This window comes from Periplaneta americana, chromosome 12 (assembly GCF_040183065.1).
Source record: "Periplaneta americana isolate PAMFEO1 chromosome 12, P.americana_PAMFEO1_priV1, whole genome shotgun sequence".
Classification (NCBI taxonomy): Eukaryota; Metazoa; Arthropoda; class Insecta; order Blattodea; family Blattidae; genus Periplaneta; species Periplaneta americana.
The window spans coordinates 68497730-68518873 of record NC_091128.1 but is presented as its reverse complement, the minus strand read 5'-3'; the positions used below and the strand labels follow the sequence as shown (position 1 = coordinate 68518873).

Below are 21144 nucleotides of genomic sequence, written 5' to 3'. Positions count from 1 at the left end.
AAACTTTGTGTTGTACTAGGAGACAATATTGTAAATCTCTTCTGTATATTTTCAATGGCAATTTCAATGGCATATTGGTCAGTTAAGTACAATATCAATTAATAAAAGAATTTAGTTCAGTCAATACTTAACAGTGAGAAATACATTAAAATTTATGTTATACCAAAAAGTAACATTACATATATTTTAACGACAAACGTTTTCGCCAATTATATTGGCATCTTCAGGTCGAATAAAACATGTTAACAAAATGAACATTTGGTCTTAACTAGTTAAAACAACGTTAAAAGTAGAATATGAATTAAAACAGTTAATAAAATTGAGTGATGCAGCCAACAGGTTGTATGTAGAAAATGATGTATAGTAGAAAGTATGTATGACGAGGGGGACAGCAAGACCTCTTCTAGTATTGCGGTAACAGTTTCAGAATCAGATTAAAGATGCTACAAATAGGGCAGTCGTGTTGCCGAGTAATGGTGACAGGATAAAGCCAAGAAGTTGAAAGAGTTGGCTGGAGTTCATGAGAGCGGCGGCACGACTGACCTGAATATATTTCATCTAGACTGTGGCTATAAATTAAGACTTTATAATAGTATTAAGTTTTTTGACTTGTTCCATATTCTAGCTGTGAAGCAATGCATGAATACCATGGAATGTTAATTCAATACAATATACTATGCAAAACCTATCTACGAGATGAACAAGATGGCATAAAAACCTGAAAATAATTTTTCCGTGGACTTGTCCCCTTTTGCAAATCGACGATAGATATATTAATGTAATAAAATATTTAATCTATCAATAATGAACCTATGACTTTTTTAGTAAGTGACATATTTACCAGATCATTAACACTTACCTTCGCTGTATACAACACTGCTTAGTTTTCCCTGGCCCTCCAAATTTAAGCTTATCTTTACAAAATACACAAATTCCACAATCTGGAGACTGACAAGCCTCACACACCCCACATCTATGACGACGAAATTCCTGCAACAAAATGTCTTTTATAATTCTGAGTAGTACTTCTTTTTTATGTAATATGTAAGCAACATACAACTCGTCATATAAACATGTTCTACAAAATGAAGGGCATACAGGAAGAAAGGAGAGAAAAAAGCTAAGAAAAAAAGCAATGAGGAATAAAAAAACAGGAATGAAAGAAACAAAGTACGGAAAGAAGAAAGTAACACAAAAAGAGGAAATAATAGGTGTCACAAAGATTTCATGTACTTTCTCATTATATGTTTTCAGTTCCCACCTTGCAAATGATTACTATTTATACATTATTTTCTTGAATTATTACTTAACAGACATACATAACAGAATATTTTCATAAGCACCTAAATAAGATGAACATTCCTTTTATGCTTTGCACACAAAAAAGGTAGGCTTATTATTTACGATCCCAAAACTAGAACATGTTTCTTTATAAACTGTACAGCTTATGCAAAAATTTACATAAAGATCAGAGCTTCTGACTACAGTTCATGAGGTCCCGAGTTCGATTCCCAGTTAGAACACAGGAATTTTTCCTTAAAAGGGAATGTTCCTGTGTTCGTCCATGGTCTGGAAATTAGGTTAGGCTTATTAGGTTTAAGACCTCTCCTGACACTTCATAAGAATCCAATCATAATATCATCAGGGCAACATAACTCCGTTTTCCAGGCGCCCCAACCTCAGAAGTGGGTTATAAATAAGCCATTGCCAGGAGAGACCAGAAATGTCAAATGACAACCTCGTGACACTGGATTAAAAAAAAAATTGTATGTATATACAGAGCTTTTATTTCAAAACTTTCCAGTCTAAGTGATTATTTATTTCAATTTAATTTAATTTAAACAAAAAAAACACGTCAATTTAGATATTGAGGGGGAAGTTTAAAACCAGTCTTAATTGCATTTTAGGTTTCAATCCCTCACCCTCCCACCTACCGTTTGAAATTTCAAATGACATCCCTATATTATGATACTTAAATTCGAAGTACGATTCAAATGTTTATACAGTAAAACCCTGTTTTAACTTTCCCACTTTTAATGAATAATTTGGTAAGTTCCAGCCAAATTACCATAAGAATAATGTCATTAATTCCCGCTTTCAAGGAAAAAACTCCCTCCCTCTCTCTCTCTCTCTCTCCCCAACACACGCACGCACACACACACAATGTTGCATTATTTAAGATAATTGTTAAAAATCAAATGCATCAATTATGTCGTTATTTCTCCCCTAAATTTTATAGGGAACAATGGGATGCATCCGTAACGCTATGGCGTCTATGTACACGTAAATACGATAATTTTTAAAGATATCCCAGTATTATTGTTTTCTAGTATTTATCGTTTTTTTTTCTCCTGTTCCCCTAAAAAAACAATGGGTCGAGGTTTCACTGTATAGATATTTATTAAATCAATTATGGATTGGGTTGTTTTGTTTAACTAAACTTCCATTCAATTGTACTTTCACAATGAATAAAAATGTACCTCCTATAAAACTACAAGGAACAATAACGTGCTTCACAAAAATATCATCTTTTAACCAGAAACTAAAATGGTTAGAATTTATCCACACTTTTATGTACTTACAAAAGAAAAAAAAAAAAAAACAACTAAAATTATGTCTTATAAAAATATTTAGAATCTTTGCCTGAACACTTAAGACTTAAAAAAGTGTAGAAGAGTAATGTAACCATGTGACAGGGGTATCTGAGGCAACAGCTGTTTGCAAACACAAATATTATAAAACATGATTTATTAACCAGTAATTCTATTTACCTTGTTCTCTTTATCATCATCTCTATGAAGCTGTTCTGGAAAGAACATTTCAAATACTTTCTTCACCAGTGGAGTGGTGGTGGCCCAGCTCCATTGGGATTTGCGAACTTGAAGCTCCTTTCTTTCTGCTTTGCGCATTGCAATTCTGGAGACAATAAGTTAAACATACGTTAAATACCAGGTATTTGACATATTATTAAAAAGCAGATTTTTAGGTGCCCCACCCCCACTTCCTAAGAATTTTAGGATATGTTTTTCAGAAATTTATTTTCTTCACGTAATTTCTCCCTCTTATTTTAAACAAAACTGGAGAATGGAGAAACTCTTTTCACTTCAGGAGCATCTTTCGTGAAGATTTGAAGTATCGAAAAAAAAAAAAAAGCATGGAGAAACCCGAGATTTATTCATCCCCTCTATAACGAAAAACGTATATGATTCCTCTGACAACGAAGATGATTTGGATTTGTCTGCTGAAAGAAGTAGCAGTAACAGTAGTACTGTCGGTGACTAAGGAGAAGACGAGCGCAGAGTGAGGAGAAGGGATGATTAATAGATAATGTTACGACAATAGTGCAATACTTGTACTACTAGTAAGCAGAAATAATGTTTCCATTTATTAGTAGTACAAGTATTACACGTGTTGACTAACGTTATCTACTAATCACCCTTTCTCCTCACTCTGTGCTCATCTTCTCCTGAGTCACCAACTTTCACTCCCGGTGGAGTATAGGGCATCCATGAGCGATCTCCATCGGACACGATTGGCAGCAATAGCCTTGACCTCATTCTACACTCTTCTAGTGCTCTCAACCTCTTCTCTCACAGATCTCCTTCATGTGCCTCTTGGGCATCCCACTGTTCAGGCTCCTTGGGGATTCCACTCTAATGCCAGTCTTTCAATAGCCTCCCTCAGTTTCCTTAACAAATGTCCTATCCACCTCCATTTGAGCCTTCTGATTTGTACTTCAATTGGATTTTCATCTGCCAATCGCCATAGATTTTTATTACTTATCTGCTGAAAGTAATGCAGTGTGAAATAGATGTAGGTTTCTTTTCTTTACGCAATTAACAAAGTAATATTGACACAAATGTTTTATGCAGAAAGTTTAACACCATGATCTGAGACGAGTCAAGGTCAGGCTAAATACATTAGAACTGACATACAGTGATACAAAGAAAAGCAGAAAATTGCCCATAATTACTATAATTGTATAATGTATGTATGTATTTGTAGTTATTTATTATTAAACATTGATTTGATTAGTACATGAACTGTTTTATGTTATTTCTGATCAGATTATTCCCGATATTTTGTAGTTTTCGTGTAATTTCCCCTCTCCTCCATCTCTCACCTTTTAATTTAGAGAAAAGAGGAGACAATTACGTGAGTAAATACAAGTATTTAAAATGTGGCTAAATATCAAACTAATTTACTCATTACCTTACTATTATTGTTAGCTCACAACTTTTTTTTATCAATTACTTCACAACTTCTCTGATCACTGTACATAAATCAACAATGTTCTCTTAAATGTTCGCTTAAATTTTTTCGCATCTATCTACTGCACAAATGGAAAATTAATCAGTACTATAATCTGTCCCTGGATTCTGTAGAGTAATCTGGTGAATGACGTCACTCAGGAGAGGGCATAGCTAATGAGAAAGAGAGGCTACGGCGCGAATCGGAGTCACATGATTATCTCAGTCTAGTCATGGCCATCGTGACAATTGCCTAATATAAATACATGTTCAAAGTTTTAAAAAACAAAGGAATTGCTATATTAAACTCCTGTTATACGTGCATTTATGTTATAAACTTATTCAAAGTTGGCTATGTTATGACTAAGAATATGATGTCTCGCCATAGCCTCTCTTTCTCATTAGTCACGAGAGAGGGCGGAGCCTGATCCCTTCTCTTCTCCAAACTAGCAAGAGGGTGGGTGGGCATCAGTTCACATAGTGTGTTATATTTCCTCTTCCATGCACACCCTATCATTTGACCAACCAGCTATGACACGAGTTGCGCAGAAGACTTGTTTTGTGACAGGCACTCCACAGATTCAAGAAACTATAATATTTAATTTTAGAAATAGCTGCCTTGATCAGCGACAATCTATTCTCACGACAATCTTACTGTTATTGTAGAGGCATGAAAATATCGCAATCACGATAAACATAATTAAAATAAGCAGAGTACTTTTTGCTCCTTCTTTCAATTTTCTTTACTTTTTGTCACAATTGCAACCATCTGAAGTCAGTTTCATTAATGCTATAAATACATACATATCACCCAGCAAAATAAGAGGAATTTTGAAGAATGCGTAACTTATTTATTTTTTAATTTAAATTTGAATACATTTTTCAGAATTTGTTTCGTTCTTCAGGGCATGGCCAGGAACTTCGTTTTTGTCGAATATGACATACTGTGAACCGCGCATGTGCATTATTGATCTTTGCTTTCATCTGCTACAGAGCATGTGGACAGAGAGTAAAACTCTGATACTCTCTATGGTTATTGTTCCCGGGTTGGGTGAAGGGAGGCATTAGCTGTTTATAATATTTCGATTGTTGATTTTTAAATTATAATTGCCAGTTGCCATTGAATTTAAACACTTATGTTCATTCAGTGTAATACGGTTATAGGAAAATGGGTTGTCCGCAACTTATAACCACAATCTACTATATACAGTCGCGAAGCTCAATATGTAGTAAAAATGCAAACATGGATAGTTGCCCACCACTAGGATCGCTACTATCGCCTCATCATCGCAGATCTCTCTCCTAGCAGCCGACAAAATATGTTACACTTTCGTTGTGTCCTTTTGGAAAAATTAACACCTTCCTTCAATTATTGAAATATTAAATGCATAAAGTTAATTTATTATTTAATGAAGTATATTAAATTCCACCATAAACTCGAAGATACCTGCAAGAAATAGGTTAATATTATTTTTGTTTGTGCAAAATGAACTGAAATTTACTATAATCGCTTCACTCATTCAAGATTATAGCGATAATTAACTATGAAACCAATAAATATTAATTTGCATTTCCCTTTACAACAATAATAATGGAAATAGGAATTAATGGATTAACTTATGTACGTGTACCGGTACTTGTAGTGTAGGCTTACGTAGTTGAGGTTAAGCAATAATAATAATCACACCAGAATTGGAAATAAAACGTGATTAATAAATTTTATTGTAACAGACTTTTTCTACGTCTCTAATAAAGTAACAAATAAAAATAACAACAAAATTAACAGCTATAATTAAAAACATATCCTTTGAAAAAAAAAGTAGGCCTAAGCAATAATAATCCCACTAGAATTGAAAATAAAACGTGATCAATAAATTTCATTAAAACAAACTTAATTTTTCTATGTCTCTAGTAAAATATTATTATTCCAATTATTGTATTTTAGCCATTAACATTTTCTTTACAACCAATAACGAACATTTCACAAGCATCAATGTGAAATATGCAACGAGCTAGCACTCAATGGAAATCAGTCCAAAGTCGACCGTGGACAGTCTATTGTTTCTAGTTGCTAACCGCTTGGAGCGCTTTATCACGAGATTTGCAAAAAATCACCTTAAGCTTCGCGACTGTATATAGTAGACTGTGTTATAACTGTGCACATTTTTTTTTTACTTGGTTATTTAATGACACTGTATCAACTACTAGGCTATTTAGCACCGACAGAATTGATGAAATGGTGTTTGGTGAGATGAAGGCCGAGGATTCGCCATAGACTACCTGATACCTGCCTTACGGTTGGGGAAAACCTCGGACAAACCCCTACCAGGTAATCAATCCAAGCGGGGATCGAACCCAAATCTGAGCACAACTCCGCATTGGCAGGCAAGCGCCTAAGTCAATTGAGCTATGCTGGTACCTACATTTTTTAGTTCATTTTTTTTCTCGTCTTTTTTTTTTTTTGCAACACAATTGAAACTACAGTTATTTAACTGAACATTGTAACATTAATCAGATGCCACTTAGGTTAGTTATGTATCTGTTTTCCATCTATCTCTCCCCAATACATAAAATAGCAAAACAGGATTTAGCTAATAAATGCTATTTCTAAAAACATTTTTGTCATAAATACAAAAAGCTATATTTTCACACCTCTATGCATATCAACTAATCCCCAGTGCCAGTGGAGAATAACAATAGTGTCTCATCTCGCCATGTAACCCTGTATGTGTATGTGCCTTAGTTTGCATTCATTCTTAAGCTTTTCTCTTTCTTGGTATAAGCATTGATCACACATACTTCAGCGAGAAAGAATTACCTTTTTCTAAATGTAACACCAGCCAGCTTGACAAGAGCTCGCATGCACGGAGCTGTGATCAGGAAGTCCTCATCCATTCCAGCACAGGTATCAAAACTGAGCACTTGGTCACACACAAACTGAGCATGACGCAGCAAGCTGTCCTCAGTCAATGTTGCCAGTCCTTTGAGTGGTACTGTTGTCTAAATTACAAACATAAGCTCAATTGAAAACACTCGAACAGAAAGACACATGAAGCAGGCTATAATGCACAGTAAATGAGGTGTTCCTTGAAATAACAACTTAACATACATTATGTCGTTTTTCTGTTTCTAGCATGTATTGAATCCCTAATAACACATCTTCCTTTTGACCAAATATTATTTCCCTCCAACAAACACAGCGTCCCATAGAGACATTTGAATGCACACTGCTGCTATACAAAATCTAAAATATTTTATGCTTTGTATCTCAAATTCAAGATTTTGAAATTCTTGTTCCAAAGAATGCCTCAATTCATCCTTAGTCGTTTGTAGTGAATATTTTATTTGCCTCTGGCCTAAGCATCTCAATAGATTATCAGGCATATAAAAAATCCCAAGAATGGCAGGAAGTGAGATTAGGAAATAATGTCACTGGTCCTATAAGTTATACAGGGTTGGGCAGATAAAACCAGCCCCATCTCATGTCATATGATTTGGAAAATAAATTACGTAGGGTATTGTCTTCTTTTCTTTCTTTTTTCTTGAAAATGTAATTATGTTGGCTATACTGTATCTTCCGCGTGTTTTGTGTCATTGTTGTTACGCCATTGTTACTTATAACCTCTTCTGGTTGCTGTTTAAAAGTCAGATGTTCTAAACACATGTAAAGAGTTGTTTTAAAGTCAGACGTTCTAAACACATGTAAAGAGTTGTTTTTTAAATAAGCATGACTTATTCAATACCAGAGCGAATATTCATTGTAGAGGCGTACGTACAGACCAGCTCTATTAAGGAAACACAACAATTATTCAGAGACAAATATCCGCTTCGTTCAGTACCAGTGAAAAGCAGCATTCAAGATTTGGTGCGAAAATGGCGTACGACTAGATCCATAAAAAATGTAACAAGGAACAGAACTCCTTCTGTCCGGACTCCTCAACTTATGGCGCAAATTAATGAATTTATCACCCATGAGGAATTGACACGTGTTTTCATGAACCTGTTAAAACGTGCACAGAAGTGTCTAGATGCAGATGGAGGGCACTTCCAACATTTATTATGAAGGTAAATGCATTTTATTTTCATTCCATTTGAAGTTTGTTTCAAATCATTAGTACCTATCATTGTCATAAAACGGGCCGGTTTTATCTGCCCAACCCTGTATTTACTGTACATAAAAATTTCTTTATTCATGAATTTTATCCATTCATTTAACCCATAGTTCTGGAGTCAGAACATAGCTTCCCCCTACTAGACGTTCCAGTAGCTAGTAGGAATTTAGTTACACTTATTTGCCAATAGGGGATAGAGGGACATCAACTCAAATACCACCTAGCATGCAACTTTACTGAGATGCAAGAGAGGAGAAATTTAGTTCAAAGGCTGTCATTTAGGCTTGGAGGTCTTTAATGTTTTGGAAAACTCTCGTCACAGGACAAGTGGCTTTAAGTCCATCCCAGAGTGTGCTCGTGAAAAAATCCATTGACATCGGCTGGGTTTGAACCCACAACCTTTGGGTCTAGCAGAGAGCATTTTACCCGTAGACTTCTGGGGGCGACCTTATTCATGAATAACGATAAATAAAGGCAAAACTTTATGTTCAGGCCTGCAATTACTCTGATCCCAACTGCTGGTAACAGATAATACTACAATGACAGCTACGAAGAGTGAAAGCAGGCAATGATAGTTGTTCTGTGTGTTAATGAGCTATAGGACAGGGTATACTATGGAATAGAATAACTTCTTCTTATTCAAAGTACACGATTTTACTTTATTTATGCTACCGAAAAAAAAAATACTGCCATGCCTAGTACAACTGAGAAGAAACTGCATATTGAAGGATGCACTGGAAGGAACGGTGAACAGGAGAAGAGTTCTGCGCAGAAGAAGATAACAGATGATAGACGAAATTAAGATATATAGATCATACCAGGAGACAAAGAGGAAGACAGAAAAATAGAAAGATTGGAGAAAGCTGGGTCTGCCCTTGGGCAGAACAGACTGAATGAATGAATGCTTAGTAGACTGGCTAAGGTGCTATAATGAGAGAGCATTGATGAAAGTTAAGAAAAATGTGCTGTGTGCATGCATTGTGTTGAGATTGACGGAGCAATGCAAGTTATTGTGCAAGCTACAAAATATTAGCACAGTGTGAGTTTAACTATTGAAGTAATAACCTAACCAACCCAACTAAATCCACCCAAATCTAATCAACCATACTAAATTAACCCAATCAAACCAAACTCAGCTTAAATCACAACAAACCTAACAAAATCAACCGAATACAACCTGGAAAGCAAAATAATATAAAGGCCTTATATATAAAATAAATTAAAACTCTTAATACCTGGAGTTTATTGAGAAGATCCTCATATGACATGTTGATATCATCCAATAAGAATTCAATCACAACCTTGCTGACAAAAATCTTCTCGTTCACATTCTCCATAAGTGGTGCGTAGTGTTCACTTGGCTCCATCAAGTAATATTCCCCATAAGCAGTAGAAAATCCAATGAGAGCCTTCTCACCTCCATCAAATCCCGACAGCCACCATTCATTAATAGGACCCATATCTTTTGTTGGAATGCCACCTGTAATAATAAACAATTGAAAATAGTCTTAAGCACATGAAAGATTTGTTATGGTCACTTATAAAAAATGATTAAACAATATTAAGATTTCCACGTTGGTAACCCGAGTTCGTATCCCGTAGGGTCCAAGTGGACGTTGTGGAAGATTTTCACGGAATACTCCCATTTACCCTACTAGCATTTCACCATTACTCCATTAATCACCATCATACAGTGTCATATACTTCGCCTCCCATGGTACACCAAGAGCAATGCCTAGAGTGGCAAAAAAACTACAGCTTTGGTGCATACCTCAGAGGTAGGAATGCTTGGATGAATGATGCAAAGTCAAGTACCTGCCACTGGATAAAAAAAACATGTGTGTCTGTATGTCCACTTCACACGTTCCATTCTTCTCCATTCAGGCACTTAAAACTACCACCTTAAAATAATATCTTCTATACTGTAACTTTTACCGACGTGCTGTCTTCACTAGATTTAAGGGCACACAATCTAGCCTACAGAAAATGAATATTAATCAGAAAAGAAAAGTATTTTCAACACAAACTTTTATTTCATTTCTTAATAGAACAATAACTGTAAGTGTAGCAGAAATTAAACATAATAAAATAATAAAATTAGAATAATAATGGCTATTACCGTAGATTTCTAATGCAAAGAGTTAAGAAATATCACTACTGAACTTTTATCCATTAGATCAAATGCCTGTACGATACGAAAAAAACAATACCAGAAAATGATGTTATTTTGTTATAAAGTAATGTTTTATTTAAAGACACTCACAACTGCTGAGGTTATATCAGCGTCATCAGTGTGCTAGAATTTTGTCCTGCAGGAATTCTTTTACATGCCAGTAAATCTGCTGACATGAGCCTGTCGCATTTAAGCATACTTAAATGCTGTACTTAAATGCCATTGACCTGGGCGGAATCGAACCTGCAACCTCAGGCACAGAAGGCCAGCGATATACTGACTGCATCACCCAGGGAAACTGTTATTTTGTTTACTACTCGTTTTATTTTTTTTTAAGTGTAGTGGATATTTAGCCACATTACTGTCTTTTTATTTTTAATGCATTATATAGGTGTTAATCTTTTACACCTGAATTAGACATTTTACTTCTATTTATGACTTTGGATAATATGAATACAAAAAGATGTGATAATATAAATATGTTCCATCCCAAATGAATGTTTAAAAATGTCTGGAGGAATACAAGAAACATTACAAAATTGTAATGTTTAATCTCACCTTCAGGATCTGGATTCTCTTCGTAAACTGCCTTCATGTATCCAGAGAAATAAAGTAAGACATTTCGCTCAATAAGTCCATTGTCAAAGGGACATAGGTGACCCTCTTTGTCATACACACTGGAAAAAGAAAATAGAAAATAATAATAATAATAATAATAATAATAATAATAATAATAATAATAATAATAATAAAAAGCCCGAATATCACACACCCGCAAGCGTGCAAGCACGCACGCATGCACACACATATATAATTATAATAATAATAAACAATCAATAATAATAATCAACCAATAATAATAATAATAATAATAATAATAATAATAATAATAATAATAATAATAATAAAATGTGATGCAGACAAAGAGATCCATGCTTTTACTATCAACATCAGTAAAAGTTAATATTCCAACTTCTCTTTTGGCTCTATGGTCCTTTAGTCCTATCCTCCCTAATATTCCAATTAGATACAGGTATATACGAGGAAGCAATACTTCTTACTTACTTACAAATGGCTTTTAAAGAACCCGAAGGTTCATTGCCGCCCTCACATAAGCCCGCCATCGGTCCCTATCCTGTGCAAGATTAATCCAGTCTCTATCATCATATCCCACCTCCCTCAAATCCATTTTAATATTATCCTCCCATCTACGTCTCGGCCTCCCCAAAGGTCTTTAGGAAATGGATATGGATCATCTGGCAAGCTGCACAGCCTTTCAAATAGCTCAAGACATGTCGAAATATTGGGAAGCACGAAGGAGAATGACTTCATTGTTAAATCAAGAGCATTAGACACATACATGAATATGAGGATGCAAATGTTACAAAAAATGTAACAAGTTCTTCTGCTAACTTGGGGTATTCATGCATTCTTTCAGTTTACACTCTTTGAAAAGACTACTTTCAACATTCCACAAATAGGTACATAGGTTTATTAATTTTTTTTTTCAGCTGGTTGAATGCAACTGTCTAAAAATGGATTTAGTATCCATCAGTGACTGCAATATTGTTTTGAGTGTCTTCCGGAAAATACTCAAAAAGCTGTTGTTTATGTACAATTGTGCAAACTTAACTGCATGTTCGCAAAATCAAACTCAGTATTTGTTGTATCACACAGTTAAATTTTCCACGAATTCTTTAATGCACTGGAATTCATCACATTCCTTTTGCAAGTGATGTTCACCAGAAATCAAGTTCCTTTATAAATCCTTGGATTTTATCCCTGACTGTTATTTTGTTAACATCTTAGCCTTGCAAACTACTATTCAAAATATTCAAATGTCCGAAAATGTCAGCAAAATAGGCTACTAGAAGTGATATTCATGTAATGTTAATATTACACTGAATTCTTCTATTTTGGTTGTTCTTTGGATAATACCCACTAATTTTAAGTACAATAATCGTAATTTCCAATTTTACAGGGATTTATTTTTTTCGAATGGGGTTAAGTAGCCTACCCTACTAGTTCGGTAGTGGGAGTTACATTCAGAAGTCTCGCCTTCAAAAAGTTTAGGAATCACTTAACTTAATATTATATATACATCTAGATTTCCCTTGAGATTTTAAAGATGAACAATTTGTGATGAGACACACAACACACACCTAAAATAAGTGATTTTGTTTTGTGGTCTCTGATCTTGTTCGTGAATAACTTCCTCCTCGCCAGTGAACAGTGACAACTTTGGGTCAGTCAATGCCACGAACTCTTCCACTGCCTGGTCTGGGTGGCCTTGATATAATCTCAAGTTAGGATCATTCAGGTTCTGACGGCATATCTGGCACTTCGAAGTAATTTCTTGTGGTGCACAGGAAGCTTTATTTTTTCTGAAAAATAAATAAATGGCATCATCCACATAGTTAGACTAACAACAACAAAGCTTATTTCTGAGATAAAAATTATAAGTATAATTTGTATAGTGTCCTGAACAACAGTATCAGTAGTTAAAGTTGTGAAAAACATACAGTGAAACATATTGTGTAACTACAATCAAAATATTCACACCAAATAGCCATGTCTCTATCACTGATTCACATTTATACTTCTTTCATAGACAAGTTTGTAATATTAATAATTATTATTGACAGCTCAATACAATATGGCTATTACAAGACCAAGAGGACAGAAGGCAAGCAAGATAACGTAAATTGTCAAAATATAAAAAATTAGTAAAGAATCGAAGAATATGATGATAATTGTGCTATCATGTATCATCATATGCTTGAAATCCTAACTTCATTTAGTTTGGTAGATTTAACATTGGTTTTCTCCATACCCTTAATTCAAAGCTATGTTTTCGAAATGGACTGTTATAATCAGTAGTAACAGTGAACAAAAATTACATTTATGGTGTACATAAAACCCAGAGTTGTAGAGCAACACATTACTAGTAACGCCATTATTAGGAACAATTACTTTTATCATGGTGTTTGCTAATGACATCATTATTTAAATAAAGTAACCACAACTGTAATGAAGTTACTTTTATCAGTAACGAAGTAACAAAAATATTACTATTTTTGTCACTTGTAGAAAGATTTTCAATGTAATGGGTATTGTGCTAAGGGCAGTAAGGGACAAATTGGGAGATGAAACATTTTAAAAACAATTTCTATTGAAAATAACAAGCAGTTCAATTGAAAAGTTCTGATATAGAAGGGTCTGTAGGCTAAAAATTGACTTTGAAAAATCTTAGCTGGAATTTTATCCATCTGTAAATCATTATTGTTGTTACTAAAAGCATATTATGGTCTTTTGCATATAATGTTCCTGTCATATGTTATGATAAACTTCAACTTAATATTTACTACGTGAGAGAAACTCCTTAGGGTATTTTTAAAAGGTATATTAACTATTAACATTGTGGATCCTTTCTTTTTCCACATAAAGTACTCAGTTTACAGGCATCCATTATTTCCTTTCAGATGAGACACATTCAAGAATTGGGGAAGGTATCATAACACAATTTTAATTTTTTTAAAGTAACTATAAAAGTAGCTTGCATTGATAGTTGTAACTGTAACTGTTACTTTCTCTGGTAAGTAACTGTAACTTATTTACTTTTAAAAAGTAACTTACCCAACTCCGATAAAAGGACAGTCTGAAAAACATTAAAGCACATTACAGTAGAGAACAAATCGAAAACATGAGCAAAAACTGTGATGTAAATTTCAGTCAGCATGCAACACACAATTGTTTAGGTAATTCCCTGAGCAATGAGAATGATATGAATTTTTTTATTTAATTAATCTTTTCTTGGGTACACACATCAAGTGAGCATAATGTCTACTATTCCAAAATTGGATATCCCTCCTCTTTCTTCAGGATAGAATGTACACAAGATGTCACTTAGTGCTGCATTATAATTTCTACATCTAAAATTGTTTCAGTCAAGATGAGAGGTAATATACACAAAGAAGGCAAGTGGGCATGTAACAAGTATGCTGATTGGTTATTTGCTATAAATAATAAGTTGTTTAATCATTTTCTTACAAAATATTAGTGATGTATTATTCTCCAATGTATAACAAAATTTATTTTATCTCTATTGATTTACTACAGACTTAAGCCCAGTTTCGACGGTGCTTGTTTTCTTGCGTGTTTCCTTGCTGGCTAGCAAGCTGGGTGCCGTGGTGGTACAATGCTGGGTCCCATGTTGGCTACGGTGATGGTTGTTGTTCTCACGAACTGGCTCTGTTCACAATTCAAATTGGAAAATCATCTGCTGTTCCATCTGTTGCCAACACTCATGGTCAAAAAGAAACTAAACAATGAGTGGAAAACAGCTAAAGTCCCACATTAACAATAGTAAATGTCATAATAAGGTAATTAAGCCATAAGTGCAAAACAGCTAAAGTCCGATATTTAATCGCTATTTCTTAGAAACTGAAGAATATAGAAAAAACAGGTTTAGTTGGAAAACAATGAACATGACATGGTTTCACTGGTGATACTACTGTATATCATATCTTTGGTTCCAGCCTGCAAACAAACACGAAAAATAGCAAGGAACCTACCCTCGAAATCCAGCAAGCTAGCCACAAAAGCAGCCACCAGAGCACATTACTTCCAGCAAGCAATCACGGAGGGTAGCCATCAGTGCAGCCACCTTGGAATACATCACAGAAACAAGTACAGTGAGAACAGGGCTTTAGTTGTAACCGTAATTACTGACTGTAATAGAAGGTTTTTCAAGAGTTTTAGGTTTGTTTTTGTGATTTCGTGTCGGAAATACATACACAATTATGAATAAAACTTTTCATTCAATGTGAACCCGCAGTTCTTATACACTGCATTGTACAAATATTAAGACGTGTAAGAGATGGTTTTTTTAAGAGCTATCATAAAAAAAGATCGCAAGGTATTTTGTTATGATATTTTTGTGTGGTCAATTTTAGTAGAATACTTAACATTAAGTCTCGGACTTGACTTTCTTTACAATTATACTATAATTGAATACGTTAGTGAAAAGTGTTTCTTAAACAAGTAGTAAGTCTCTGATGGCTGCCATGTGCTCTCGTGAAGGAAGGGGGGTGGCGGGGAATTGTTTACATTACCTCTCAGCTTGGCTGAAACAGACAGTACGTGCAATTTCTGTGGTTAAATGCAATCCACTATAGCAAGACTAAACAAGATGAATCCATACACTATACAGAATTTGTAATCAATACTAACATGGTGGATTCTGAATCACTGTCTTCCAGTTTGAGCTTCTTCTCTATTTGCAAATCATTGTCTGCAACTTCCATTTCCTCATACTCTACTGGTTCTTCCTTCACTATCAGGTCACAATTCTTTGTTAAATCGTCCTTCTCATGGATCACACTCTCTTCACTTTTTCTCTTGTTCGTTATCTTGGCAAACATAGATGTTATGGTAACTTGCTTGGCACCATTTTGTACTGTAGAATCCTTACTGTTAGATCTAGATAAAGCTGAATCATTAAAGAAATCATATAAACATCATAAATTGCCATGAACAAGTCTATCACAGCAGAATAATAAATCAACTAAGCATGCAATCATCATCATATAATTATCACATAGGTCAGGGATGGGCAGATGCTGGCTTATTAATGACGGGCAGTCAGAACAGTTGCAGATATGTTGCACTGGCAAAAGTTTGTGACGTGACATTTCAATGTGATTCTCAAAGTTGCATCATCTGTAAACATAAGATTTTAGGCTAAATGCCTATTTTTTTCTATACAGATGAACTAAAACTAGTTAAATATCTTCATGTTTCATATAAAATATGAATGTTAGTATTTTGTTCTTTTCAGTTTTTGTTAAATTTCGCTGCTTGTCTATTTTGTGACCTGGTGAAGAGTAAGAGAAGGCCCTATGGCCTTAACTCCACCAGTATAAAGACGAAAAGAGCATAAATAAATAAATTAATTAATTAATAAACAAAAACGCAAATAAATAACTAGGTAAGTAAGTAAATAAATAAATAAATAAGTAAATACCTAAATAAGTAAACTAATAAACAAACAAATAAATACATAAATAATGTTTGGAAGGGGTTTCATGATGATTAAAATGCCTATTTTTCCCCACTGTGACCTATTTTAAGGTTTTAGAGACTAAAAGGGCCTAATTCTATTTTGTTAATATGAGTTTTCAATTTTTTCGAGTAGCAATGAAGTCGAAACTTTTGAATATCATGGGATGGGTTTGGTTTAAAGATCTTGTAATACAGGGCCGGCAAGAAATATTCCTTGCTTTGACAATACAGAACTGGAGTGTGCCCATATGGGAACAGAGCTGAGAAACTGAGGCATCTGCAATCTGTGTAGTGACGTGAACTAGGGCTTAGCGGCGTGGTGGTGGACGGTCATGCAGCAGCAGCAGCCATGGTAGCAGCAGCAGCAGCAGCAGCAGTGAAATTATAGTAAAAAAATCACAGTTTTTTACGTTACATTTCTTGTCAAAGAAAACAACATCACAGTTTGTAAATCTAAAACTTTATAAACAACATAAACGTAGCTAGCAAACAAGCACATTAGAGTGAAAATAATTAACGCAACAGAAACGAATACATAAATTTCATACACAGCAACATTTCTGAAGATCAGAATACAAAATAATAATAAACATATCTTACTGCCAAAAAAAAAAAAAAAAAAAAAAAACAACAACAACAAAAAAAAAAACACAAAAAAAAAACAGATCTACAAAGGTCTTGGATATCTTTTTTCCTCTGCTTTTTAATATTTTCAATGGATGGTGCAATGAACTTTGATACAGCAAGCCTCTCTACAGCTCTTAACCTACGAAGTGCAATCTGTCACACTTGCTCTTAATTTGTCTTCATTCTTTTCGTTCTCGATATTATGCTTCTTGATCGAACTCTAGATTGTTAAACACATTAAATACAAATTGAAATAATACCACATAGCCTTACATCCTCACTTAGTACAGTGAGTAAATTCATCCTTTCATCACTAACAATATCTTTATATTTTTCAGCATGGAACACATCACAATGCCACTTTAAATTATATTTTCTGCACCTGACATGTTTTTTATGAATAAGACACTGTCCATCTCCCTACTATGATTCTTTAAAAAAGAATAACAATTTCCAGTCATTGTTAAACTCAGTTCCAGGTTTCTGTTTTGCGACATCCATGGAGATACATAATACTTCACTCCTGAACTGTACGAAACAACATCACAGTTTGTAAATCTAAAACTTCCCCTTCCCGTTACCTTAGAGAGGGGTAGCACTCCTTCCTGCGAGAGAATCCAATTGCCAGCCTTGTTGTAATAGCCTGGTTGTAGGAATGAAGAAATTCGTATTTTTGTTATGTCTTAACTTATGATTAATTAATTAGGAATTCATTGGCCTCATTGCTGTATGGTAGCCAATATGTAAGTCGTAATATTACAATTTAATTAATTAATTTATTAATGAATTTACAATTAACACATTATTCAAAACTGGCATTGCAGTACATAACAAGAGAGGGACAGGCAGAATGAGAGGGGGAGGGGGAAGAGGGGGAAAAGAGAGAGAGAGAGAGTGTTTTTTTTTTGTAGTTATTTATCACACAACATGTTCCATTACACAATGTAATATACTAAATGCTTTGGTTATCCTATTAGCAGTTTAAAAATATTTTCCTTAATTACTGTATGTATAATGCAATAATTAATGTTTGAAAGTTTTTGTAGTTTTTGGTGACAAAAATTTGATATGGTAAAGAAAATTAAACAGAAACATATGTTATATCGTTATATGATACTAGATTCCTATGATTTGATATCAACTTAGTAGTTGTTGTTGTTTTCTAATGCCAGGCGTTTGACAATAAAGTCATTTGACCTCTTGCACTCCAATATTTTTCAAAGATATTATCATGACCAGCCACTGAAGCACAGATTTTGAGGTGTTCCGAATCCATTTCTTGATATCAACTTAGTAAATTATACACAAAAACATATTGTTGTGCATGAGTGTGCATGCGTGGGTGGATGGGTGGGTGGGTGTGTGTGTGTGTGTGTGTGTGTGTGTGTGTGTGCGCGTGTGTGTGATACAGGGTGGAAGTGAAATAATCCTGCAGATTGAAAGAGATGATAGGTACACTTAAATAAATAGAAAACCTATATTATGTTTTGTGATTAAATGCACGGTTAATTAGAAAACTGAGTTGGAAGTTTCAGCAGTCTGGCAACATCACTGTTAACACACTGCTCTTTTTTCTCGTAATACATAAGTAAGAGTCAACGAACTCAGGTCTGTCTGTCTTAGTGAACTACCTCTCATCTCCCTATCTGGCTACAATGTTGCAAGCTGGTCGCATAGGTCAGTGGCTTCAAATTAGTGGTTTTTAAATTAAATTTACACAAAAACCGTTCACGCTATTGAAATATGCATGAGGGATAAATGATACTTTATTAGATTCTATATCAATATAGACAAAAATCATGATCCTACTCGCAACAGTTACCAAATAAGAGGGTGTTAAACATTTGGGAAAGAACATCACTTTCACCTAACATGGTAACCTGTAAGTCACCAAGTACGACTTTTACAGAGAGCTTTTAAACCTGAGAGTGGAAGACCACTGAATGACAAAATAAACAAGATCGATGTCAATATCTATCAAGAAAAATTAAAGAGAAAGAAAAAAAGAAACACTGGATTTCCGTTGCAACTATGATGGTGATCTGATACTGTCAGCTGCCACAATACCCAGCTTACATAACAGTACTGCAGGTCAGTGCAATGAGTGGAAAAGAATATAATTCTCTGAATACTCACATGAATGTGAACCAAACCCATCCACACCATTTCGACTTGATGTTCTCCTGGGTCCAGAGGTCTTATTTGGCTGAATATTTGGATCAGTAACAGGCCCAGAAAATCGAGTATGGGCAGACAATCTAACAAAAGCAACGTCATTTTTTTCAGTTTCAATCTTCGCAACATGTGCATTGTTATTGCTTGTATTTTCTTCACTTTCTTTTTCTGTATAAGGCTCGTTGTTGTTGTTACTGTTATTGTTATTGTTGTTACACTCAAGCTTTTCTGAATTATCTGCATTCTCTTCACTTTCTACTTTAATTGTTGTTTCAACCTTTTCAATATTTTCCTCCTGTATGACACCATTTTCTTCCACTCCGTCCTTCAAGCAAAACCCATTCTCCAGAAACTTGATCATCTGACTGTAGTATTCTACCTGGTAACAGATAGACACAATGACAAATTATAACCTTTCAAACATTTATACAAATCAATGTGGGAGAGGAGGGAAATGGTCGAGTTTCTTATTCATTGTTATGTACAGTATACAGAATTAAAGTGGATTATTAATATCAACCACAACAAAAGAAGAAGGTATGTCTGTATATGTTTGCTTATATTGATAAGAATAACATTTTTCCTGCTGATGTCTCCTATGATAAAAACCCATTCTGCAACATATCATGAAATGTTAGATTTAAACAGTGACTAGATAGTTATTGGACACTATATCATATATGAACCTGAAAGGCAGATTGCAAGAAATAAACTTTATAATTGTACAGAGACTAATCAAAATGATACGTCATGTCTGCATTCCTTTTACTTTCTCATTAGAGAAGTTGTTATGACTAAAAAAATTGTTTTTGAGATTTTTGCGCAAATAAAAGTTTTCAGCATACCCCTGATACTGAGAAAGTGGTTCTGGACATATTATCTGTCTGTCAGTGTACAGCAATTTCTCCTACCAGTCTGATTTTGTTCATGTTCAATATCTATTTACAATGCAATTTGTCTGGGAAGGATATGCAGTAAGTATTGGGTTGGTGCATTTTTCGTTGCTATGGCAGCTGTGTCACTATAGTACTATTAAATGAATTAAAGTACAGAAAAACGCTACGAACTTAAGCACCAATCCAATACAATAATTTTTATTAAAATATTATTGTGCAGTTGGGAAGAGCAGTAACATCATGGTTAAGGTATAACGCTGCAAGGTAGAAGGTCGCGGATTCGATTCACGATAGAGTAATAGATTTTCTCCATTGATCTAATCTTTCTACTGTAATGCTTAGTTTCTTTAGGTCTTCCACCCTAATAACGCAAAATGTGCGTTCTGCATTAATGACTTGTTAATACTAGTATATCATGAAAAAGTTCGTAATGTTATACTTTATGGCATGATTTAATGTTTAGGGAATGAGCAAAAAGAGAGTTTTCTTATTTTTACGAGTACAATATAACATTATAAACATGTTTCACATGTTACTTTTTGTACAGCAGCATTATAAAACAATTAATAACAAAATAAAATCAAATTTGTAATGATGAGTAGGTTGAGATCCTTGATATTATGGTCTATAAAGAAAGGGGTTGCTATAACAACAATTACATATTAAAAATATTACTGCACAGCAAATCGTTACATAACACTGTGTGACACAGAAGTCAATTGACACATTTTAAATTGAGTAAAGGCCCACTCCCACTTAGCAGAATTAAACCAAATTGAAACAAAAAGTCTGCTGCCGCTCACATCTAGTGGAATCGAACCGAACAGCACTTTTGTGTTTTGTCATAT

General features: G+C 34.4%; 1 protein-coding gene across 2 annotated transcripts in view; it reads right to left on the bottom strand.

Moving 5' to 3' along the window:
- LOC138710531 (DNA (cytosine-5)-methyltransferase 1-like) overlaps window positions 1-21144 on the bottom strand; it is a 105080-nt gene that overhangs the window by 71237 nt on the left and 12699 nt on the right. For both annotated transcript variants that reach the window (XM_069841496.1, XM_069841497.1), the window contains exons 3-10: window positions 19362-19779; window positions 15768-16026; window positions 12698-12919; window positions 11094-11212; window positions 9598-9842; window positions 7069-7250; window positions 2772-2916; window positions 860-990 (exon numbers count right to left, since the gene is read on the bottom strand). In XM_069841496.1, the coding sequence (XP_069697597.1) occupies window positions 860-990; window positions 2772-2916; window positions 7069-7250; window positions 9598-9842; window positions 11094-11212; window positions 12698-12919; window positions 15768-16026; window positions 19362-19779 (1721 nt within the window). The remainder of the gene's footprint in view (window positions 1-859; window positions 991-2771; window positions 2917-7068; window positions 7251-9597; window positions 9843-11093; window positions 11213-12697; window positions 12920-15767; window positions 16027-19361; window positions 19780-21144) is intronic.